The 26,919-nt window shown below is 43.5% G+C and overlaps 1 protein-coding gene across 34 annotated transcripts in view; it reads left to right on the top strand.

Annotated features, from left to right (window-relative positions):
* Positions 1 to 26,919, top strand: part of ANK3 (ankyrin 3) — a 1,678,649-nt gene that overhangs the window by 1,210,533 nt on the left and 441,197 nt on the right. For all 34 annotated transcript variants that reach the window (XM_069240922.1, XM_069240928.1, XM_069240923.1 and 31 more), the window contains one exon: positions 6,698 to 6,796. In XM_069240922.1, coding sequence (XP_069097023.1) covers positions 6,698 to 6,796 — 99 coding nt within the window. The remainder of the gene's footprint in view (positions 1 to 6,697; positions 6,797 to 26,919) is intronic.

A 26,919-nucleotide genomic window follows, 5' to 3' on the forward strand; every position in this document is an offset into this window, starting at 1 on the left:
AGATCATACAGGGGAGGGGTAGGGTTCGAACCAGAGGGGCCACCCAGCAGCACTCTGCCTCTTCCTCTTCCTCTGGAGGGGTGCAGCATGGGAAGCAGCCTTAGTCATCCGCCAATTCCTTTGCATACCACTCCTGTAGGGGGGAGGTTAATGTACTTTCTCCACATGTGGGAGGCAATAACATCGGACTCCTGGGTCACCAGTATTGTGGGGAAAGGCTATGCCCTTCCCTTTCGGGTGTTTCCGCCCCCCATCCCGCCCCGTCCATCCTTCTGTTCGGAAGAACATCTCCTGTTACTAGAACAGGAGATTCTGGTCCTTCTTTCAAAGGGTGCAGTGGAGTTGGTTCCAGAGCAGGAGAGGGGTCAGGGTTGTTATTCAAGATATTTCCTGATCCCAAGAAGGATGGTCGGTTGAGACCAATCCTGGACCTGAGGATTTTGAATTGGTTCCTCAAACAGGTAAAGTTCAAGATGCTGACCCTAGCTCAGGTGCTTTTGGCGTTGAACGAAGGAAATTGGATGGTGTCTGTCGACTTGCAGGATGCTTACTTTCATATCCCAATACTCAAGTCGCACAGGAAGTATCTCCGGTTTGTGGTGGGATCGCAACACTATCAGTTTGCGGTCCTTCCATTTGGTCTTACTTCAGCACCTCGAGTCTTCACGAAGGTAATGGCGGTGGTTGCAGCGGAGCTCAGCAGGAAGGGGATAGCGGTATTTCCTTACCTGGATGATTGGTTGATCAAAGCCAAGTCTCCGGAGCTCGTGCTGCGTCACCTGCAGTCGACAACCCAGTTGCTGTTCGATCTGGGCTTTTTGGTGAACGTGCCCAAATCTCACCTGGAGCCCTCTCAGCGCCTCCTGTTCATAGGGGCAGTACTGGACACAACATTGAATTGTGCCTTTCCTCCGCCCCAGCGGATTCAGGACATTCAGGCGTTGGTTCCAATGTTTCAAAGTGGAGCGGTCATTCCAGTCCTCAAGGTCCTTCGTCTGCTCGGTCTGTTCGCTTCTTGCATTCTGTTGGTCACTCATGCACACTAGCACATGAGGGCTCTTCAGTGGTGCCTCCGAAGGCAGTGGTCTCAGCACAAAGGGGATCTCGAGGGATCAATAAAGATTTCCAGAGACGCTGCAGTGGATCTTCGATGGTGGGCTGCGGACGGCAACCTTTCCCAAGGAAGGCCGTTCTCGCTGCCTCCTCCAGTGGCCACAGTGATAATGGATGCTTCCTCTCTAGGGTGGGGAGCTCATCTGGGGGACCTGGAGGTCAAAGGTCATTGGTCTCCAGCGGAACAGATGTTTCACATAAATCTGTTGGAATTGCGGGCGATATGTCTGGCTCTCAAGGCCTTCCTCCCTTCCCTTCGCGGTCAGTCGGTTCAGGTCCTGACAAACAACACTACTGCGATGTGGTACATCAACAAGCAGGGAGGTGTAGGGTCGTACCTTCTCTGCAGAGAAGCTCTTCGACTATGGTCCTGGGCAAAGGACCATCGGATTTGCTTGGTAGCAAACCATCTGGCCGGAGTTTTGAACGTGCGTGCGGACAGTCTCAGTCGGCACTTCTCGACCGATCACGAGTGGCGTCTTCATCCAGATCTAGTCCTGTACATCTTCCAGATGTGGGGATTCCCTCAGGTAGATCTTTTTGCCACTCGGGAGAACACGCACTGCCCGTTATTCTGCAGCCTCCAGTATCCAGTGCAAGGAACGTTGGGGGACGCGTTTCAGATGTCCTGGTGCGACCAGTTGCTTTACGCGTTTCCCCCCATACCCTTGATTTCTCGGGTTCTGAGGAAAATTCGCCAAGACCGGGCCCAAGTCATCTTAATAGCTCCGGATTGGCCAAGGAGGGTGTGGTATTCGGATCTTCTCCAACTCTCTCTGTGCCCTCCGCTCCGTCTCCCTCACAGGGCAGACCTCCTCTCGCAATCGCAGGGGCAGGTTTTTCACCCCCACCTCCAGAGCCTGCACCTTGATGCCTGGAGATTGAACGGGGCAACCCGAGTTCCTTTTCTCTCCCACCTGAGGTGGTGGATGTTATTTTATCGGCCAGGCGACACTCCACTAAATCTATCTACGCTAGCAGGTGGGCTAAATTTGTGAATTGGTGTGGAGAGAAGCAAATTGATCCCTTACGTGCCCACTTATCGGATATCTTGTCTTTTGCGTTGTCCTTGGCACAGAGGGGTTGTGCAGTGGCGACAGTTAAGGGTTACTTGTCGGCTCTGTCAGCCTTTCTGTGTCTTCCTGACCAACCTTCTTTATTTAAATCTCCATTAGTTTTGAGGTTCATAAAGGGCCTGACTAATAGATATCCTCCCACTCCTTTCATTATGCCTCAGTGGGATTTGAACTTAGTTTTAACTTTTCTTATGGGCTCACTGTTTGAGCCGAAGCATTCTTGCCCCTTAAGGCTATTGGTTCTAAAGACTGTTTTCCTTGTTGCCATTACTTCAGCTAGAAGGGTGAGTGAGCTACAGGCTCTTTCTGTTAAGCCCCCGTAGACATCTTTTTATGGGGATAAGGTGGTGTTGAGGACCAAGGCTGCTTTCTTGCCGACGGTTGTTTCACCCTTCCATATGGGTCAGTCTATTACACTCTCCTCTTTTTATCCTCCACCTCATCCTTCGAAAGAGGAAGAAAGACTGCATCGTTTGGACCCGAGGAGAGCACTGAGCTTCTTCGTCGACAGAACGAAGGAGTTCAGATTGGAAGATCAACTCTTCATCGGGTACGTGGGAAAGAGGAGAGGAAAGGCAGTCCACAAGAGAACACTCTCCAGGTGGATCATTCTTTGCATTAAGCTGTGTTACTCTCTGGCAAAGAAGGAACCCCTGATGGAATAAGAGCTCATTCCACCAGAGCTAAGTCGGCCTCGTCAGCCTTGGCTAGAGGTGTTCCTGTGGTTGACATCTGCAGGGCCGCAACTTGGTCATCCCTCCACACTTTTGCAAAGCATTATTGCTTGGATTCGGAGGTGAGGAGGGATGGCCATTTTGCACGGTCGGTGCTGCAGGATTTCTTGGTTTGACCATTCAGGCACCCTCCACCGAGTGCGGTACTGCTTTGGGACTCTATTCAATGAGTGAGGAATCCACAGGTATTTGTATCCATCAGAAGAACAAGTTACTTACCTTCGGTAACGCCTTTTCTGGTGGATACACTAGCTACCTGTGGATTCCTCACGGTCCCACCCGCCTCCCCGTTGCCTGTCTGGTCTTACCAAGATTTCCTTGGGTGAGCTCCTGTAAGTTATTGATTTGTTTATACTGATGCAGATGTTATTCATGCTTGTGTTGTTTTTATATATGTGTATATATATATATAATTCTATATATGCATATATATTTTTGTTATGGTATATTTGTATATAATGTATATGTATATATTTTTGCATATATGCATATTTATACAAATGTTTTTTCTATTTAATTTAATTAAATATTATGGCATAAGATTTTATTTCATGTGTTCGTTTCAGATAGATTTTGTTGGTATTTGCCTGTTCGCCTCAAAGGCACGTAAAAAATGTTGGTACTGACGTCAGCACGCCGGCGAGGACTTCTTATTGCCCGTATGACGTCAGACGGCGTCGCGTGGGAGCCGGGCAATTTTGACGTCCTCGTCGACGTGCAGAAGCTAGGAGAAAATTTCCGTCGGATGCTGGCGCATGGGGGAAAATTCAGTGAGTGAGGAATCCACAAGTAGCTAGTGTATCCACCAGAAAAGGCGTTACCGAAGGTAAGTAACTTGTTCATTCTCCCCTTGGCATTAGCATGCACATGGAAGCACATTTCTTTTGGTGCTACAGAATTATTAATGTTCACCAGGTCCCCAGGTTTCCCTTTGGGTGTGGCCAGTTCTCTCATTTGGTCATTTTGTTACCTGGATACGGTGAAGGTGCATAAAGTGTTTTTCTGGTCAAACATAATTGCTGTAATTTCCTCATGGGAAACAACTTGCACTCTTCCTAGTCTTCCTTCAACTCACACATTTGTGATGAAGTTAATAAAGTCAATCATTTGCTTACTATGACTAAAAAGCCATGTTACTTTGCCACTTTGCTGAGCAGAAGTCCCTATGGTAACTCATTGAGAGAAAATGTATTATGAATGTTTACATCAAGTGAAGCTTGATTGCTCCAAATACCGTCCTTTAGATTTAAGGTAAAGAATGTTGTGGCCTATTAGAGCTGTAGGACTCATAAAATATTGGAGCAAAGGCTAGTCGGTGAAATGGGTACCATAGTGGCAAGAGATCAACTTGTCAAAGTCTTGTAGAATCGCACAATGTTATTCAAACTTGAGGTTGAAGTTTTATGACTGAAAATTACTTCTTTAGAAATTAATGGTTTGTTATTGGCCAGAAATGCATATGTGAGGTGAAAGGGTCTGCAAGTGGCATTCATTCCCAGGTGGCCAAAGGAATTCGGAATCAAATTATTTGCAGGCAGTACTCGGATTTTTTTTTTTTTAATAATCAAAGCAATAAGAAAAGGTTAGCTCTATCTGGAAAGTGAAAAAAATAAATTCCCTTCATCTCTGTCACCTCTGATGTTTAGAACGGGCCACTGTGGGGTTGCAGTAAAGTGGGACTCCATGTCAGTTCTCCACAGTCACACAGGTCATTTCTTCCTTCCTGAAATATTATTTTTTCTCTCGAGTCGAAACTCGGAAGGCAGCGAAAAGGGCTATAACAAGGGTGCTGTGGGCCTTCGAACAAGCAAGAAAAAAGGCTGCTGTGTTTGTATTTTTTAAAAAAACTAAGAAGAACTTATATGGCCCTTCGCCCTCACAGCCACTCCACCCGGGGCACCATCGAAAGCAGTGAGGAATGTGGAACTGCTAGTTCTACAACATCATTTTCTAGGAAAATCGTTTGGATTTTCTCTATGGGGAGCAACGAGTTAGGTCTTGCAGGTGACATGCAGAGAGATGATTGGGGTGCTTGCTCGATCTGAAGTTTAACTAGTCAGTCTTTTTTGCTGTAGAAAACTCCTGACGACTGTAGCCTCGCAGACCGATTGCAGAATTACACCATGGCTGTGGTTTGGGGCTGGAACATGGCGAGTGATTGCTCAAAAGGGCATCTATGTACATTTGGGAGCATACCCGATTTAAGAAGAGTTTTGAAAGGGATCTGCTTAAAAGTAGTGTTGGCAATGTGCAAAAGGCGAAATCCAGATGTTAGTTGGAAATGCTTTGGAAGTGAAATCACACATTTTAATTTATAGGACCACTTATCTCTGCTAAATGCCTAAGTCATACCTCCATTTCTAGTAGTGGGTAACACGGAAACAGAACTTCAAGGAGTCAGTAACCTCCACAAGGGAGTGAGAGCACGGGAATGAGAAAGAGAAAGCTAGGCAAAAGACCGACTAAGTTGCGATTACCAGTAGCTAATGGTCTGCATTCATGTATGTATCACCCCTTTCCCGCCTGCCTCTTTGCAGGTAATGTTGTAGTAGTGCTATCCTGCCAGTACCTCTTACATTTGAGTGTTCTAGAAACAGTCAGACACAGGTGAAATCCAAGGTCAGAGATTGTCTCGTGCAATAACGACTGAAAATGAAATGTATTAGAAACCAAGGTGTGTTGTATACAACACCTTCAAAATGGTCCCAGAACTTGCGGAATTGGGTGTAGGTTATTAGGGCTGTTTTGTTGTATTCTTATTGATTACATTAGATTTGTAAATGAGTAGCTATTGATATCCATGGATTATTTTTGCACCTGCCCATTTGTCAGCCGATCAGTTATAACATTATTAAGTATTAGTTTTATAAACCGGACTGAGTTGTATAAATTGTGTGGTCTGTGTAAAATGACTCTATGTGCCATCTGCTTTAACTCACAGCACTTTGATATCACTAAAAGGGCCACTTTGCCCCAGACTTTTAGAATACAGCGCATTCAAGTAGGGCAGTCCTGATGTTCATGCGGGCAGTTTCCTGTACAGATCAATACATCTCTGCAAGTGCAGCCTGTGCTTCCAGTGGAGTTGGGAACATGCTGGGTACATGTGTGCATATGCAGTGGCGTAGTCCCCGCAGCCCTGTGGGGCAGGAGAGGGGGCATCTCCAGGGTCCCCCCTCTGCACAGTACATTGAGCACCGTTGGTGGGCCCCTGAGCTGAAGGCTGCCAACTGGGTCGCTTTGGGGGTGTGGAGTTGAGCCTCCATATACTTTGCAGGGGCCCCCCTCAAGTTTTGTTATACCACTGCGCATGTGCCGTGCTAACACTGCTTACAGTAAAGGCAAATAATATGGACCACAAAGGTGCTAATCATTAAATTGCCCCCCCCCCCCCCTTGGCTGAGAACATCGAGGATCCTAGAGACTATGGAAGGTCATATTCTGGGGGGGTGCACTAATTTACTATGTAGGCGTGTACGTTTGCTACAGTGCACAGAACTGCTTAGGTCCGCACTATCAGTGCAGAGGATGCATGCAAGGCTGCCACGTGCCCTGGTTCTTTTGTATAGTGCCCCAGCCTGCCATAAGTTGGGCACAGGTCAGTGCCCTGCACCTGATATGCATTATATTTTATATGGCATGTCTAAAATCACAATCTACAGTATAATAAACTTAAAATACTAATACGTCGTACAAAAATGTTATTGTGTCTTATCATCCATATAAAAATAGGATAATTCATGTTTTTTAACTGATTTTCTGTTTTATTTACAGAATGATATCACTCCCTTACACGTGGCTTCAAAAAGAGGGAATGCCAACATGGTCAAGCTTTTGTTGGATAGAGGGGCCAAAATTGATGCCAGAACGAGAGTGAGTGTTACTATTGAAATAACGTCCGAATTATTTACTGCAAAACATGCAAGTATTTTTTTTTTTATATTATTACCGTTAATTCAACGGAAATACCTTTGAGGAGTACTCCAGGATTAGCGTATTCCCCCTAAAACCCCACGCCGAATTCATGTCGGACAAATGTGACGTATTTTACTGTGAAATGATAAAAAGCGTTGGGCTACTAACAGATTTACTTTGTGATGTTCATGACTGGGGTTTGAAGGTTAAAATGGCCGCCGTCACGGCTCTCTGGCTATCGTTAACCACGTAGCTTGGCGGCGCAGAAGAGCAAGCAATTGCTGTGTGACTCTCTTTAATTGAAAAGATCGGTCTATTTATGACGAGGCATATTGGCCGCCGTAAACTGGTGGGGATAGCGGAGCTCGCGGGGGTTACTGCACAATATTGGGACTAGAATCAAGCAGCGGGTGATGAACCGCCTGTAATTCCTCGGATGGGAGCATGTTGTGCATATTGTGTGTGGCTTCGCCTTTAACGTACCCATATTTCCCCCAAATCTTTAGGGAGAGTGATAGCCTAATGCTTAAACGAAATCTCAAACAGGAAATATCATTGAAATCACCTATTTCTTTCTTTAATTCCCGCTGAACCACACACTGAGAATCGTACCTACACGTATTTACTTTGAGTTTAATTCACCTACGGAATTAAAAATGGTCCTCTTGTGTAGTACTACAAGTTGCTAAGGGAAATTCCTTGGAGCATCAGCGACATCGTGTGGCGGCATTTAGTTGGTGGCTGTTTTGCCGTTAATGAACCATTGAAAAATGCCTGGCGACATCTGCTAATGTGCTTCTCTCTTTTTAAAACAATCCTAATACTGTATACAGAATAAAAATAAACTATAATTTTCCCATTTTACTATTGTTGTTATCTAATGACATAAAGTGATTTGAAGGAAATGCTGTCCACCCCATTCAGTTAATTGATTTAAACAACCTTTGGAAAAGCCAATATGCCTGACTTTAATGGGCTAATACATGCAAACAACATTTGTTCATGCTTGAATTTGCATGTGTTAGCTCATTAACTCCAAATCTGTTCGTTTTGGTGGTTGTCCTGGTAGTTTTGGTGATGGTGGCATTGTTGGTGATAATTGTGGAAGTAGTAGTAATGGTGGTGGTGGTTGTAACTATGACTGTAGGGGTAATGGTTGTGGAATGATAAAGATGGTGATGACGGTAAATGTGTTGGTAATCATGGCGGAAGGGCCGTAGTAATGGAGGTGCTGGAAATTGTGGTCGTAATGATTATTTTAATTATGGTAGTCTTGGTGGTGATAATGTAGGGGGTTATAACATAAAAAGAAACAGTCCTGTGTGAAAGCAAACAAAAACAATTAGGTGGCTACCTCAAGGTCAGTTTAACACTTCAGTCCTCTCAAAACGTAACACAAAAGATTGCTTTCTAGGTATGCAGCATGCCGAGATAAAACTTGAATTTGTGATGACTAAGTTTACTTTACATGTGCGAAATAGTCCCCCATGCTTTGTTGTGCAAACATTTCAGAGAAGTCAAAATACATAAAACAGCCAATAGCATGTGGTGAGAGGGTAATACTATTCTGACTGGCGCCGAAGCCCATTCTATGTATATTTTAGAGCATTGTCAACATAACATTTTTCATGCAGGACTGCTGTCAAGCCAGACCTGAAAAGTCTGCATTAATCACAAAAAGATTCTATTAAGTCCTGCTTTGTTGCGACTTACAATGTATTGCTAAAAAGTGAGTGTGACTAAGAAACAATTTTTTGGCTTATGTTTCTTAAATCGTGGTAAATTGCATCTACCTGGACCAGTGCTGTCAATCTGTATCTGTCTTTCGGGTTTATACATAAACGTTCAGTTTAAACATATGTTTATAATTTTGGTAAAGAGTATCTTTTTGTGTTGCTCTCATTGCCGCTTAACTTACGAAATCCCATATGACATTTTAACGTAGGCCTGCTTAACCCAAGAAGAACGTCTCTCTGTTTAGCCTAACTCTCCAGAACACTGCCACAAATAGACAGCGAGCAAAAATGTTAATATTAGCAAAGAAGACAAGACAACTCTGGTCCCCTTCTTAAAGCTTATCTTCTCTGGCCAAATCAAAGACCAACAGATTTAAAGCCGTCCCTACTAAAACCTGTACTGTGATGTTGTCGATGCTCCACTCCTAAATAATTAAGGAGGGATGATGGGCAGGAAAGAGAGAATCTTCAACTGTATGCTAACTTAGTTATGCTAACTAAACCAAGCACTATTATCTAATAAAATATTTACTTTCACAATTTCCTTACAATGAGGTTTAGGTCCGCTCTCAAAGCAACTATAATCAACAAAACGTGCAGAAAATTTTCAACCAATGTAGTTACTTCATCTTTCTGAGTAAAAAAAAAAAAAAAAAAAAAGCAACAAACAAAAATAACAAGGAACCAGATGCAGGAAAGATTTGCAACCACTAAATGCAGCGCTTTATTTGTAAAAACAATAAGTGCTGGTCCCAAAGCGCTGCCCAGATACCCACAACTGGCACTATAAAACGTCAGAGCATGACTTGCAAGGATGCGCCGTCCTGAATCCACCTCGGGCCTTGCTGATTCACAGCCTGCACGCCCGGTCCCTTTATCGCACTCTTAGCAGGGTTTTGCTTTCTTCCTTAGTGACAGAATTTATGTATTTATGTTCCTCTTTCTTTTTGTTTTGTTTATGTTCCCCTCTGTTAGTCTCCAAAAATGTCTGATGTGGAGAATTAAATGCCGGTCCCCCCAAATTAGTGGCGGTACCCACCCACCGGCAACCACAAGCTCAAATTAAGCTCTGATCAAATAGCTTTTTGGAATGTACTAAATCCATTTTGCAATTAGTAACATGTTACTTACTGAATTGCATACCAAATTGCTGTGTGATAGGGAAGTGTTTATGGCATCCATTCCAATTAACAATTCATTGTGGAATGTACAATGTTTTGCTACCAAAATCCTGTAGCAAAAAAGATAGAAATTTTATCCACTCCCAACAAGGGGTCGTAAGCCATTTGGAAAAGAGAAAGAGGGCCTTTAGGGCCCTTTCTCCTTTGTGAATGTAAACAAAAAAATGGTGGGGAGTAGGCAGTGGTCCAGGTGACCACTGTCTACTCTCAAACAAATTTTAAAAAGCTTTAAACCTTTTTTAAAATGCAACCCCTTTTACATTAACGAAAAGGTTTGCATTAAAAAAACAACTTAAAAACCTTTTGCAGACATGGTGGTCTACTGACCTCGACAGTCCACCATCCCTGTGACATTCACTAATTGTAGTGAGTGGCAATATGCTTCCTTCCTCATGAATATTCATGAGGTAGGTCAGATTGCGAACCCCCTGTGATTCAGATTTTGATACCTGATATATTAGGATATAACTTGGCTCGCAGAATTCCAAACTAGTCATAAAAATACTTGTTGCATCTGGCAAAAGATTTTCGCCTCCTGATACAACAAACACACAAATACAACAACTCCGGAAAAATGTAAATGTTTTGGACACAGTTTCAGGACTAAACAATACCTGTCTCCTACCTTTTCATTCAAAGGAAACCACAAGCTCTACAAAAATAAATATCTGATATCAAGCCGCATTTTTGAAATCCAAAACCTATTAAACAGAAATTGGTAAATTGCACTTCTGCAGATAGTTTATCAAGTCAAGTTTTCTTCATCTGAATAAATGCTTAATTAGCTTGCATGCACCAGAAATGCACCCAGATCAACCGCATCGGACATTAGCAGAGCGGTGGGTGAAAATGACTCCTTTTTCTCCAAACTTGGAACCGTTTCAACCTTGCTGGACTTTATCTCCCCAAACCACCTTAACTCTTAAATGATGCAACTAACTATGCGACTAAGGCCGCTCCTGCCTCATTTGACAGCCAATGGGCAATATTGCTTTTGCACAGGAATGTCAACACACTTTATTAAACTTGCTTTTTATTTAGCACTGCTTCAAAAACAGCGCAATGCCCTACACACCTCACCAATTAAAGACTCAGTGCAAACTGCAAATTACGGGACAAAGCCATTGAAAAATACTTCAATTCCAAAATCTAGTCTCAATTTTAGTCTTGTTGCCACCCCAAAGCCATAATGCAGCCATCAGCCTATAAATAGTAGATGGTGCCAAACTCCTGCCTTCTGCTCCTTCATGTCCTGTTAAAGGGTACAATTTAGTGAATCATGTCATAGTTGGTTAAAAAGACCAGTCTGACATCATCAAACAAAGCGGCACTATTAAGACCATATTATTGGTGATTGTTAATAATGAAAGACTGGGTTAGAGTACAAGACTCTTTTTTTTCACTATATGGCCCCTTTAAAATTCTAATCTTCCTTTACTATACCGAGCCACAAAACTCTGCAAGGTATTTGGAAGATGAGGGGCTTAACTTTTTGATTCCTTCATATTTAGCACTTATTAGTTTTCACAAATTACAGCATCCAAGTCTGTTCACCTAACCACACCATTCTCACTCCCTTGGAGGATCTCTTCTTTCACGCTGTCATTAGATCTCTGCTTACACCTGACTAAAGCTGGCTATACTTAAAAGTAGCCACTTTGTGTAAAATTCACTAACTTCAGTCCTGCTAAACCACCATTTATGATTAGACGGAAGCCCACTATATAAAATCCAGCCCATCCTAAGCTCAAAGCATAATGCTGATAAAACAAATGCGATCTTTCCAACCAAATATTGGTTTCTTGAAATGCTGTGAAATCTGTCCTGCATACGAGACAATGATATTACATTTTTATGCTTCACAAACCTTTACAGAAAGCTGGTAATAATATGTAACATTATTAACTATCTCCTAAACCAGCTACCGCATGACTACATAAGTGAGAACAATTACCTCACCTCCTTATTTGAGACAATTGGTTTGGTGGTTAAATTGCAGACTTAAGAATTGTTAGGAGACGTCATTTGAATTACATCTTCCAAATTTGACCTTGTTTGTTCCTGGAGAACACAGGAACTTGTTATGTCACTGTGCCTGATTTCCTTCACTTGCCTATGCATTTTGTGGCTGTTAGAATAGATTCAGCTCTCTATGTACATTACACAAGAACGTTTATCTTTCTATCCGTTCATCTATCTACCCACAGCCAGAGATATCCACTTATCCACCTCCCAAGAAATCTATCCATTCAAACAAATCCACCCACTCAACCAACCCTGATCAGTTTGTGCATACATCCATCTCCTCATCCAGTCCTTTTTTTGTTTCTTTCTAAATATTGCTCTCCATACACCCAACTATTTGAACTGTAAAAATCCACTCTGTTTAATGAATTATGCAATCTCCATTACCAACACTAAAAACAACAGTGATGACAGAAATGCTTGACTTACTCTCATCCATTCATACCACATTTCAGACAACTGTTTTTTGTCCACTGTACCACTCCAGACAGAGACCAGCCAAATACAAATCAGTTTTGATCCTGCCCCAATAGAGGACCTAGCCTGGCAGTTGGGTCTAGACTGCTCCCATGGGGAGCAGGGTCAAGGCTGATTTCCATATGGCTGGGTCTAAATTGAGGTGGCATGGTGAGCAAAAGAACGAAGAATGTAACCCGATCTGTGACTGGGGGTGAGTGTTTGAAAAGTTTCAGCACTCTGTCCATCATCCTTTTGTGTTGCCTACCACAGCAGTAACAGTCAAGCGTAAACTGGCAGACCAAGTTTCCTTGAGAAAAGTAAACAAGCAACCCCAACTGGTTTCAGCCTACTTAGGCTTCGTCAGTGAGATTTTGCATGAATAACTTCAAATTGATTCAATTAAATTCGGCATTTCATGATTTTTAAAATGTTATCACTTTGTCAAAAAGTAGTTCACTATCACAAATCTAGCATTAAGGCTCATTTTTTCTGCATGCCTCTGGATAACATTGAATGCTTGCTTTCTCCAATACACCCAGTTCAACTGTGAATTCTTAATCTTCTTCAAGTAATGTAATACACTCAACTGGTCAAATGGTCCTAGTCCATGCTAAGGAAATTGTGTAAATACAAATGAGGGAGGACAGAGCAAATAACACATATCTTAAAACCGTGCTCGTCCGATATTGTTTCCCTTGTATTCAATCTTAGATAGTGCGAAATAATATTATGAGACCCACATATTTGTTTTAAAAGACAATGCATCTACTTTGTGTTTCACCCCTAATTCTCTTTTATTGATAAATCTGGATATTGACTCCTTCTCCAGCCTGAGGAATTCCATATACATTCAAGCCACAAGTGTTCGGTAAAATTGTCCTCTCAGTGTGTGTGTCTTCATGGAGGCCTGTTCTGACTCTGTCAATGCACCAGGCTCACATTGATGTCTATTGAAATATTAATAAAACCCTCATCCTTGCAAGTCAGCAGTGTGAGTAAAACAATAGCTTGTCTTATTGCAAAAGGGACAGTTATGAAAACTGTGGTACATGATAAATCATCACCATGCGTTCTTTCTTTCCATCAGCCTTCTTACTCCACTGAGAATCTGACGGCTCACTGCAGATGCCCTGTTTTTGTGAAATAAAATGCTTCCTCACTATTATATCAGATCTGAGGTAACCAAATTTAAGATATCTGAACTAGTTTTGTGACTTTGGGACATGGTATTGTGGGACCGTAATTCAGTGTTATCACTGATTAAACTGATGAGATTCATACCTGTAGCTGAGATTTCATACTTCTGACTGGATGTCCCAGTTTAATTCATGTATTTTGATTTCCTTGCAAAAGAAAATGTGCTCCCCAGGCTTCACACGGAACACAAAATATTGGTTAAAAAAAAGAATGAGCTGACACATTCTGTTTCCTGGACATCTGTCCCTGAAAAAGCCATATCATACCTAGCACTTTAGGCTGGGAAAATATATGTAGCAGACCCAGTGTCTCCGCTGCTCAACTTAATATACTGGCATAGTTCTCACATATGGTAAGGGAGTCCTTTTGAAGTAGACTGAGCTGAACTGGTCAAAGGTGGTGGGATTGGGAAGTGGAAACAACTCAGCCCTTTAGCCCCTAAAGTTGTCATCAGCCACTGTCGACTTAACCAGATGAAGGATAATGGGAGAATTTTGTGCTAAAAGGGACATTAACAGCATTAAACCAAGGTGGAACACTAATAGTAAGCTAGTTTTCTTAGAAGGGGAAGACTCTGTCCTTACTGCAAGAACCCTTTCCTGGAACCAGCCAGGGGAAGAGTGGTTATGTTTGTCCTCCCCCTGACTTTAATGTCTGTGTACAATCGTAGTGATGAAAGTCCATGACTGACTGTGTAGCTAGAAAATCCTCACCATTTGTAGGTATTACCTGTAGACAACATTTAGGTGTCGGTTATCGAAAGACTTATTGTGAACCATAGTCAGAATGACAGTAGGCTTTGTGCCAGACTATTGCATGCCATTGTTCTGGTTTCTTGCCGCTCTCATATGTATTTAAGGACTTTTTTCTTTTAGCACTCCAAAAAAGTGCTTGTGTTTTCTTGCCCCTGTCACCTATCCTCCCTTCGTCCTCCATGTTCCGCCCACCCTTAAACTTGTCCATTGTTCCCACACCCTCAGCTTTTTTTCTTAACTCTCCTACTTTAAGCTGCTCAATTGATCTCCTGCCCGTTTTTCTTTGCTTTCTGCGCAGCATTGAATTCTCCCCCACAAACTCCTGTTTTGCTCCCTAAAAACCCTGTTCCAATTTTAAAAAGTGTTTTTTTTAAAGCTGCCATTTACTGCTGGCCAATTTGTTTTCAAAAAGCTTTTTTTGCACTTGTATAAATTATGTTTTTTTCTATTTACAGCTCCAAGATGTATCTGCCATCTTTGTAAGCTATATTAAAAAATCTACAAAATGATGTCACATTATGCTAAAGGCGGAAGGATGAGCGGTGATGTATGTGTGCATACATCATCACGCTGGTCCACCACAGCTTCATGTTATATATGTATATATATATATATATATATAAACACTTTGGATCGGCGTTTCCTTTCCAGCACCAAACCATCAAAGGTGCATGTCTCGATACGCGCGCCAACGCGTATTATGTCAACACTTTTCTCCCGCACTTAGAAAGAAAGACAGCACTCCACGAACTCAGCTCATGATTTTAATCGTCTACAGGGACGCGTTTCGGCATTACCGCCTTCTTCAACCTGTCAAACGCCATGTTGGCTCTCTTTAAATAATCACATGGTGGCATTTCCGACCAATCACCATACATCTCAAATAAAAAGTCACCTATTGTCGATCTGAAATGTTTCTCTAATATGGTCATACAAATTAAAGACATGATTCTTGTCTTAACAGAGAAAAAGAAATAATTAGAAAAAAATATAATATATTTAGGAAAAAATAAATATATATATATATATCCACACATTGCTTATGTTAAATATAAATCCAATAGTACACATCTAATAATGCTACTGCCTTGTTAAAAGTGCCATACATGCCTATATTCCCCCAAAAAAATTCTTATTGGTAATTCTGGAAATTAACTCTGAAAATTGGATCATTCTCTTAATTAAAAATAACTGATTATTTAATTGTTACCTACTCTGTACTTTAACTATCTATGCCGTAATTGGCACTTCACTTATATGTTAATACAAATAAATATACATCTCTTCACTAATGTTTAACCCCTTCGGTTCTTTGGTATCAAGCGATAATATATATTTGGATTCCAATTTTCTCAGCTTTCTTTCTCTGTTTCCTCCTCGTATGTCTTTCTTAATACCATCTAAGACACTATATGTGATTTCCTCCATCCTACCTCCATGAACATCATGTATGTGTCTGGCTACTGGGTACGAATCATCTTTGTTTTGTATTGCCCTAAAGTGTTGTCAAATTTTTCTATGTACTTGCAATTTCGTGCTGCCCACATAAAATTTAGGACAACTACATTTAAGAATATAGACTACAAAGTCACTTTTACAACTATATCTGCCTTTAATACGATGAACAATCTCCTCATCTATTATGACATGTTTTAAATTTTCTCCATTCCTACAGGCTTTGCATTTAAAACATTTGTAAAAACCATCTGGTGTGTGAATCCAATTTTTATTCACCTCTTTTTGTCTTATATCACTTTTAACCAGGATATTCCTCATCGAGGTTCCTTTCCTGTATGTAACAAGAGGTTTATTAGATATTTGATCACCTATCACGGGATCACTTCTTAGCATGTGCCAATGTCTTTTCTATTTTTTTGTTAATGATCATGACTTTCACATCAAGAAATTCAATGTCCTGACTATCAATCTTCCCTGTAAACCTAAGATTACAATCATTTACATTAATCTCTTCAATAAACTTAGAGGCGGCATCTGAGTCTCCTTTCCAAATGATAAAAATATTGTCTATGTATCTCACCCACATGGTAATGTTGTCACTCCATTTAATACATCTAATACAAACAGTTAAATGATAAGAATTATTATAGAAGAATTGATATCACATATGTGGTGGATGTGAAGGTCAAATTTGATCAAAAGCTTCAGCAATGGAGAGAGAAAGCATTAATCAATGATCAAGAATACAGTTTTTTAAGGGTTGATTTTCCCACTCTTCCAGCATTTTATTTGATACCCAAGATTCATAAGGATGCCTCCAAACCACCTGGCAGGCCAATTGTATTAATTAGAGGGAGTTTATTTGAGTTTGTGTCACAATATATTGATTTTTTTCTACAGCCTCTAGTAATGAACTTAACATCTTATCTAAAAGACAGTACAGATTTTCTGAGAAGGATCTTTGATGTCACATGGGAAAGTGATTTTTTATTGATAACGTTGGATGTCACATCATTATACACAAGTATCCCACACAAGTTAGGGGTAAAGGCTGTAGAGCACTTTTTACGTGCAAGACCAATTAAGTTTTACCAACACAGCAGAATGTTAATTGAAATGATAGAATGGTGCTTAGAGCATAATATGTTTTTCTTCAATCAGGAAATTTTTGAACAGCAATGCGGTACTGCAATGGGAACCTGCTTTGCACCAAGTTACGCCAACCTGTACATGGGGTGGTGGGAGGAATTAGTATTAAACTACCCCCCGCTAGATAAATGGAGTGACAACATTACCATGTGGGTGAGATACATAGACGATATTTTTATCATTTGGAAAGGAGACTCAGATGCCGCCTCTAAGTTTATTGAAGAGATTAATGTAAATTATTGTAATCTTAGGTTTACAGGGAAGATTGATAGTCAGGACATTGAATTTCTTGATGTGAAAGTCATGATCATTAACAAAAAAATAGAGACTACTGTATTCAGAAAAGATACAGCAGGTAATAGCATTCTGCATGCCACGAGCTATCATCCTCAACCTTTGTTCAATAACATTCCGTTTGGAGAGTTGATAAGGGCCAAGAGGATTTGTAGTACAGAACAAGGTTTTGCCAAGGTCCAGGATGAAATGTTAGCTAGATTAAAATCTAGAGGATACTCAGAGGCAATATTAGACAGAGCCAGAACAAAAGTTGAATCACGCACGAGAGATGCACTTTTATTCTCCAAACCAATCGGAGATGACAAAGCAAGTAGACGCAAAAAGAATAAAATTTCAGGCATTACTAGGTTTATTACTACATATAATACAGCACATCACAGGTGGGGGACCGCATCGATACCCACAAACAAAAACAGTTCACACTGGTTTTCCCTCTATGATCCACTACTTGGAGCAACATACTTTATGTTCACAGTAAACAAAGCAGACTGAAACCTTCCTGCGATAGAGAATATAACAATTCTCAGGCCGTATTTATTCACAATCATATAAACACGACATAAAATTATCATCATATGTACAGTATTTCTTTTCATCTTTAAATTTCCATAATTATTTACAATATACATCTCAAATCTTAAAAAGGAGTCATGGTTGTCCACCCACCAGGCACCTGTGGCATCGTCTGTAAACTGGGGGCCGTGTTTCCCCCAAAACCAATTACGCTTCACAAGGCGAGACTCACCTGCCCCCTCAAGATAGAGGGGGCGCGGGCCAGCATGAAAACTGTCCCCCAATCCAACCATGCCAGAGCCAACCCTAAGCAAGGGATCCCCCCTGGCACCCAATGGGAATGATACTGGGCAACCGGGCCATACCTTGGTCCCCTGGCGCAGTCTCATCCCCCCAAATAAAAAAATTCCAGGGCCATGTAATGGAGTACCGTGGGGGGAGCTATGGACATTCGTGGTAGCGGTCGTCCCAAGCCCCTTTCCTAAACCCACAGCACTGCCACCCTGGTTTGAGCCAACAAGCTCATGATACCGTCTTGAGTTCGCCTGCACTAGTATTCTTGATGCCAAGGTTATCCACCTGTTTTGTGCCAAAACATGACTCCTTCCCTCCTAAGGTCTTCCTAATCCTGCTATTCTTTGGGATGGGTGGGCGGGAAAGAATTCCTCCAGTCCTCTGGAGGAGAGCGTCGATCGTCAGGGGCAGCCCCAGGGTCAAGAAAACAATCTGACCCTAGAGGGACTTGAGTCCCCCTTTTAACTAACTCGGGCTGCCCCTGCTGGTCACCTGGGAGCCCCCACCACACCCCCTTCAGCCAATCGGCTCACCCCTCGGGGTGAGCGCGATTTTCAAAAATTTTCGCGGCAGCCACAGTTGGGCTGCCGGCCGAAACCGGTCCGATCCGGCCCGCACCTGTATTGGGGGCGCGCTATGCCGTGGTGCGCGCCCCCTGCCCACAGGTGGGGGACCGCATCGATACCCACAAACAAAAACAGTTCACACTGGTTTTCCCTCTATGATCCACTACTTGGAGCAACATACTTTATGTTCACAGTAAACAAAGCAGACTGAAACCTTCCTGCGATAGAGAATATAACAATTCTCAGGCCGTATTTATTCACAATCATATAAACACGACATAAAATTATCATCATATGTACAGTATTTCTTTTCATCTTTAAATTTCCATAATTATTTACAATATACATCTCAAATCTTAAAAAGGAGTCATGGTTGTCCACCCACCAGGCACCTGTGGCATCGTCTGTAAACTGGGGGCCGTGTTTCCCCCAAAACCAATTACGCTTCACAAGGCAAGACTCACCTACCCCCTCAAGATAGAGGGGGCGCGGGCCAGCATGAAAACTGTCCCCCAATCCAACCATGCCAGAGCCAACCCTAAGCAAGGGATCCCCCCTGGCACCCAATGGGAATGATACTGGGCAACCGGGCCATACCTTGGTCCCCTGGCGCAGTCTCATCCCCCCAAATAAAAAAATTCCAGGGACATGTAATGGAGTACCGTGGGGGGAGCTATGGACATTCGCGGTAGCGGTCGTCCCAAGCCCCTTTCCTAAACCCACAGCACCGCCACCCTGGTTTGAGCCAACAAGCTCATGATACCGTCTTGAGTTCGCCTGCACTAGTATTCTTGATGCCAAGGTTATCCACCTGTTTTGTGCCAAAACATGACTCCTTCCCTCCCACAGGCCTGGTTGGTTTCCCGACCAACCAGGCCTCCCCCTGAGGACAATAAGCTCAGTTCTGAGAGAGACACTGTATTGAAAATGCTATCAGGTTCTCAACAAACACAGTATGACCACCATCTGACAGGTGATCTCCATCTTCATGAAACATTGCCTCCCCTTGTAGGCACACATGCCCAACAGTCCTTAGCGCTGATGTGTTCAAAAGCAGTTTCATGCGGCTGTTCAGCCGTCTGGCTGATTCATTAAGGGCCTTCGCTGAGCGCCCGGACCTCCAAATCCGCCTAGGAATAATATGGGACCATGCAATGACAGCCCCTGGACACCGCTTTGCTAACCAGGAGATCACGACCATTAAGTCCTCAAAAACTGATCTCCTCCCGATTGTTGCCAGATCGTTGCCTCCCACGTGAAGGATGATGAGCGCTGGCGGCGGCAGCCGCCGTCGCAGAACCTCCTCGATGAGCTGGCGAAGACCGTCAAGGCGCAGACCCCCTCTCGCTATGCAAAGAAACCGGAGACCTGCATCCCGTGCCCGACTGCGATACAAGTTGAAGAATGGCCGCGCCCGACGCACAAAGGAATGCCCAATAACCCAAACACTGGCGGGAGCCATGTGCCCAATGGTAAACTGAGAGATCCTGAGAACAGAAAGAAAAACCGTTATACATGAGGTCATTGACGTGTGTCAAAAAGGTGTTCCTAGATCATATGGAGGCGTACATAGCGTTTATAGCAATCTGACTTCCACCTCCCAATCCCTTTTACCGTCTCTGTATTGAGCCCTGCCCCTGCCGCCGATGTTGCTGCCCCTATCCTAAAGGAATGGGCAGTAAATTTGCCATGCATGCCAATTGCCAGTAAGGCTTTCTGCAATACTTGGGAAAACTGATACCTAGTAAGTGGTACCCCAGATGCATGGACTAATAAAGAGGTGGAAGAAACCTGGGGACGAATCTGCAGGTACTTGTTAACTGCACATACTGGGCAACCACTGAAGTCACCAGCCCTCCCCAGTATTAACTGTTCACCCCTTCCTGCCTGGTCTGTCTTGGACCGTGGTATAGTAATTACCAAATCCCCCCCTTTCCAGAAAACATGAGACACCAACATTCCGCCGTGAATGTCCTGCTTAGACCTGGCCACAAGCTCTGAGACTCGAAAGGCTCCGTAAAAGGCAAGCGCGAAAGCTGCTGAGAATAGAGTGGACTCAAAATCTGAGTCACAGATCCCAGTCAGGGCCCCCAAGATCTTTACCAGCTTGTCCACGTCAATGGGGCGCCGCTGGTCAGGGATCGACCCTTCCAACCTTTCCCATCCCTTGAGTGCCTGTCTGATAAGAAAAGATCAAGAATGGTCAGCCCCGCCCACTAGTTTGGTAAAAAAGGCTACAGCTGAGATGTGACGTCTGGCACTCGCAGCAGGTTTTCCCTGCCTTCGCAAAAGCTCAAGAAATCCCAACCAACTACTCAAGGAACCAGGCTGCGCCAAGGGGTCGGCAGATGTGTGAGTTATATAGCTATGAAATGCATTCTCATATGCCCTTCTTGTTTTTGGTGCTAGGCTGGCTGCCACTAAATCCGCCAAGGGTGAGTTCCAAGATTCCACAGCTGTCCCGGGAAATATGTGGGCTCCAACTCGGCCCCTGGGTGGAACTGCCGAAAATCCTGTAACTTGAAACGAGACAATGCATCAGCTGCGTTATTAAAAATTCCTGGTACATGTTTTGCCTGAAAAAGAATGTTATTCTGCAAACAGATCAACACTAACTCCTTCAACAGTCTTAACACCCTTCTGCACTTTGCATGTTGAAAGTTAATGCTTTGTACCACTGCCATGTTGTCAGACCAAAAAACCACAGATTGATTGCGAAGATGATCCACCCATATGTGTAGTGCAACCACTATGGGAAATAACTCAAGGAAGGTGATGTTCTTAACTAACCCGGATGACTCCCAAGCGTGAGGCCAGGCCTGAGCACACCACACCACCTGGTACCTAAAATGGCCCCGAAACCACTACTACCCGCTGAGTCAGTAAATAAACCGATTTCCTGATTGGACCGCCGAGGGGCTGGCCATACCACTGACCCATTGAAATCCTGGAGGAAAGCCAACCAAATCCTTAGATCCTGCCTTACTTCAGCAGACAACCGCGTCCTATGGTGCTTCTCTTTTAAGCCAGACATAGACTGAGCGATAGAGCGTGAGAAAGGGCGCCCCATTGGAATGATCCGCAAGGCAAAATTAAGTTGACCCACCAATATCTGTAACTGATGCAGGGTGACTTTTTTGGCTGCCAAACAGGTTTCTAAGGATGCTCTGAAAGCCATGACTTTATCCTGGGGCAATCTGCACTCCCCTCTCACTGAATCTATTTCAATGCCCAGAAATACCAAGGATGTGGTTGGACCTGTTGTTTTTTCCTGAGCTAAAGGGATGCCAAATTTATCCATCAGAGACTTAAATGCAGTCAAAGACTTAGCACACCTATCAGACCCGCTTGGTCCAAGGAACAAGAAGTCATCTAGATAATGAATGACATTAGGTGACCCTGAAACTTGTGTAAAAACCCACTCTAAAAACGTGCTAAATTGCTCGAAATAAGCGCAGGAAACTGAACAACCCATAGGCATGCATTTGTCATAATAGAACTTCCCTCTGAATTGGAAGCCCAGCAGATGATAATCATCAGGGTGAACAGGCAAGAGTCTGAAGGCTGATTCTATATCTGCTTTTGCCATGAGAGACCCTTGACCCAGTTTCCTCAATAAAGTCAAGGCGCCATCAAGAGATGCATACTTGACTGAGCAGAGGGCTGGATCGATTGCGTCATTTACAGAGGCTCCGCGAGGGGCGGAAAGATTGTGTATTAAACGAAATTCCCCAGGATCCTTCTTGGGAACCAAACCCAGGGGGGAACAGACAAAAACCTTTAATGGGGGGCTGTCAAATGGCCCAGCAATCCTATTTAAACCCAATTTCTTCAATATCTTGCGTTCAGCTACCTCCTGTGCAATGTCTAAAGACTGCTGATTTCTACAAAATCTTGGGCCTTGCACCCCTGCCGCTGGGATCCTAAAACCATCGCGGAAACCTTCATACAACAATTTTGAAGCATCGCGCCGTGCATATAGATTAAGCCAAGGGTTCATAGCCAAGATAGACACAGGTGAAGGGGACCCTGGGACCAAGAAAACATTATCCTCATTTTTGCCCAACCTTTTCTTTGGATTTCTTGAAACATTTGAACTCAGGATGCCCTGCCGCACCGCAAAAGGAGCAATTGTGCTTGAATTTGCAAGAACCCTGTGGCCTAGAACATGCTCTTTTGTTGAAAGCCCAACACGCCCCTTTTGGATCCTTGTTGGGCGTGGGCCCTCGAAAAAGAGACTGGACATTGGCTTCTGGTTTCTTCAGCATCATACAGCGCAACCATGCATTAACATCGGTCTGATCCCAGCACATAGAAGGGTTTGATGCTTTTTTCAACCTGAACGCTTTGTCATAATCCTTCCAACTGGTTCCTCCAAACTCCTCATGCGCACCTACTATTTTATTCAAATAATATGCAGTTTGAGGACCTAGCTCAGGAAATTTCTCCAGTAAAATGGACTGATAAATGGTAAAACCTTTTATCCAATTTATAATGGTCTCATCTACCTTTGGTTTCTTCCATTTGTGAGAGCAATCCTTAATGTCCTTACTTTCCTCATCAGCCGGCTTCACTACTGTTAGCTCAAAAATATCCACAAATGTACCCTTGTGAATTTTTGCCCTTAACTCACTAGATATATGAGGTCCCAGCTGATCCCTAGGAGAAAGTACTTGATCATGTGTCCCACCTGGTTGGGTAGCACTCTCACCTTGTTTCTCTGGTGGTGATGTACTGGTAGTGGTGCCCACAACTGCTGGCAGGGCAATGGAGGATGTAGGCTCGTGCGATGTGGTGGCTGTGGCCCTCGTGGGGGTTCTTGTGTTCCTGTGGTGGCCCCTTGCAGATTTGCGCCAACACCCATTGCTAAGCCCTTTAACGTGGCCAATGCTGACCCCTCACTTGCCAAATCAATCTGTGGGGCATTGCCTAACTTCGCCAGCCAGGGCAGCACTTTTGCTAATCCACTAACCAGGTCCCCTCCCGGTTCACGCTCGCTGACCGAAACTGCTCCACCCAAGGGTGTACCTGCCACTGCTCCCGTGATGGCAACCTCTGGTTGCATGTCTGCCTGTCCCATGTTGGGATCCCGTGTCCCCTCAGTGAGTGTCCTCTTGGGAGCTGATTTTTTCCCCCCAAGTTTGGGTGCCACTTTCCTAGCCCTCTTAGGAACCGGGGGGAATGCTGATTTTGGAGGGACCCCAGCTCGCCTTGGGCGCCCACCCTGATCTGGCGCAGAATCTATCTCTAATTCAGGAGCCGCGCCACCCACCGGATTGCCCTCAGCCCCCTTTTGCGCCAGTGACATGAGAGCTGGTTGCATGAGAGCGAGCACCCGGTCCATAGCGTCTAAGCGCCCCATAACTGCCTCTACATCCAATTTACGCTTTACCTGTTTTGGTGGCATGCCTAAAGATTACCCTAAAACCACCCAGCTGCCACAACACACAAATGATAACAATACTTATAAAAAACGGGCGGAGGAAAAATACCTCTAAATAGGCAAAGTCAAGAAAGGTTCACAAACAGGCAAAACAAAAAATTAGTAAACAATTATACTATAAATATTTTAGTTAGGCAATAACAAATTACAGCATAGGCTCTGGAATTACTATTAAAGCAATACTGCCATCTACTGGCCTAAAATTATACAAAGAAAATTACACAGTATAAAAAACAGCATGAAAGACAAAACTTATTCTGATTGCTTCTTGCCCCTGCGGCCCCTGAGGAAAGCACCACCTCTTAACCCAAAAAAGACACAGCCGAGAACACCCCAGAATACTACCAGGACCCCCACCACTCCTTACCCTGTCTGTGATGCCTCTCCTGGTCCGAGGGCCCCAACACCAGGGCAAAGCAGCAAGAGCTGGTTGCAAAAAAGGTCAAGGCAGACCTTTAAATCACCTAGCTGGTGTCTCCCAGCCAGCTGCCTTGCCCTAGGCCAGAGAGAGGTGAAGACAAGGCCAAGGGCAGCAAAGGTCAAGGCAGCACGAGGGCGTCTTGTGGCAGGCCGGAGTCCAGGAAAAAATTAGCAAAAGAATTCCTCCAGTCCTCTGGAGGAGAGCGTCGATCGTCAGGGGCAGCCCCAGGGTCAAGAAAACAACCTGACCCTAGAGGGACTTGAGTCCCCCTTTTAACTAACTCGGGCTGCCCCTGCTGGTCACCTGGGAGCCCCCACCACACCCCCTTCAGCCAATCGGCTCACCCCTCGGGGTGAGCGCGATTTTCAAAAAATTTCGCGGCAGCCACAGTTGGGCTGCCGGCCGAAACCGGTCCGATCCGGCCCGCACCTGTATTGGGGGCGCGCTATGCCGTGGTGCGCGCCCCCTGCCCAGGAGGTGAGAAAACTGTTGAAAAGACATTGGCACATGCTAAGAAGTGATCCCGTGATAGGTGATCAAATATCTAATAAACCTCTTGTTACATACAGGAAAGGAACCTCGATGAGGAATATCCTGGTTAAAAGTGATATAAGACAAAAAGAGGTGAATAAAAATTGGATTCACACACCAGATGGTTTTTACAAATGTTTTAAATGCAAAGCCTGTAGGAATGGAGAAAATTTAAAACATGTCATAATAGATGAGGAGATTGTTCATCGTATTAAAGGCAGATATAGTTGTAAAAGTGACTTTGTAGTCTATATTCTTAAATGTAGTTGTCCTAAATTTTATGTGGGCAGCACGAAATTGCAAGTACATAGAAGAATTTTACAATACTTTAGTTGGCAATACAAAACAAAGATGATTCGTACCCAGTAGCCAGACACATACATGATGTTCATGGAGGTAGGATGGAGGAAATCACATATAGTGTCATAGATGGTATTAAAAAAGACATACGAGGAGGAAACAGAGAAAGAAAGCTGAGAAAATTGGAATCCAAATATATATTATCGCTTGATACCAAAGAACCGAAGGGGTTAAACATTAGTGAAGAGATGTATATTCATTTGTATTAACATATAAGTGAAGTGCCAATTACGGCATAGATAGTTAAAGTACAGAGTAGGTAACAATTAAATAATCAGTTATTTTTAATTAAGAGAATGATCCAATTTTCAGAATTAATTTCCAGAATTACCAATAAGAATTTTTTTTTTTTAATATAGGCATGTATGGCACTTTTAACAAGGCAGTAGCATTATTAGATGTGTACTATTGGATTTATATTTAACATAAGCAATGTGTGGATATAAAATATATATTTATTTTTTTCTAAATATATTATATTTTTTTCTAATTATTTCTTTTTCTCTGTTAAGACAAGAATCATGTCTTTAATTTGTATGACCATATTAGAGAAACATTTCAGATCGACAATAAGTGACTTTTTATTTGAGATGTATGGTGATTGGTCGGAAATGCCACCATGTGATTATTTAAAGAGAGCCAACATGGCATTTGACAGGTTGAAGAAGGCGGTAACGCCGAAACGCGTCCCTGTAGACGATTAAAATCATGAGCTGAGTTTGTGGAGTGCTGTCTTTCTTCCTAAGTGCGGGAGAAAAGTGTTGATATATATATATAAATGTTTATATATATATATATATATATATTGTTAGAAATGGGGTCTTTGGTTGACAGGTTACCCCCTGTTCAAGCAAGGACCCTCACTCTAGTCAGGGTAAAAGAGAATCACCCTCAGCTAACCCCCGCTCACCCCCTTGGTAGCTTGGCACGAGCAGGCAGGCTTAACTTCAGAGTGCTAGGTGTCAATTATTTGTACCAACACACACAGTAACTTAATGAAAACACTTCAAAAAGACACAACACAGGTTTAGAAAAATAGAAAATATTTATCTAAACAAAACAAGACCAAAACGACAAAAATCCACAATGCACAAGTCAAGTTAGCAATTAAAAAGCAAAAAGAGGCTTTATGTAGTTTTAAACACACACTAACACTGTTAGTGTGAAAAATTACCTTGGGGGCATCAAAAATAACCCCAACGTGGGCGTGTGTGCCTCAAAAAGGGCTTGTGATGCGTTGATTCCACTCACGAGCTGGACCTTGCGTTGTGTCTCCTTTCGCTGGGTCGGGCGTGTCGTTCCTTCTCTCCGCAGGAGAGCGATGCGTCGGTCCGGTCAGCACTCTTGGGTCCGGGCAGGCCTTGCGTTGTTTTTACACGCCCAGCGGTACTTGCGTCGGAAATCCAGCCGCACGATGATCCGAAAACCACACAGGGCGGGTTGCGGTCTCCAAGCCTCCGTCAGCGATGCTACGCGTCGTTTCTCCTGCTCCGTGCGTCAATTCTTCGGTCGCGTTTCCGGCGAGCGTCGATTTTCAGCCGCAGGGCTGGTGGCGCGCCGTTTCTTCAGCCGCAGATCGGAGTTGATCTGTTCCCCGCATGACGCTCTGTGCGTGGATTTCCTCTTCTTAGGCTGCCAGTTTCTCCTTTCAGGGTCCCAGGAACTGGATGGGCACCACAGGGCTGAGTAGGGATCT

This window comes from Pleurodeles waltl, chromosome 6 (assembly GCF_031143425.1).
Source record: "Pleurodeles waltl isolate 20211129_DDA chromosome 6, aPleWal1.hap1.20221129, whole genome shotgun sequence".
Taxonomy (NCBI): Eukaryota; Metazoa; Chordata; class Amphibia; order Caudata; family Salamandridae; genus Pleurodeles; species Pleurodeles waltl.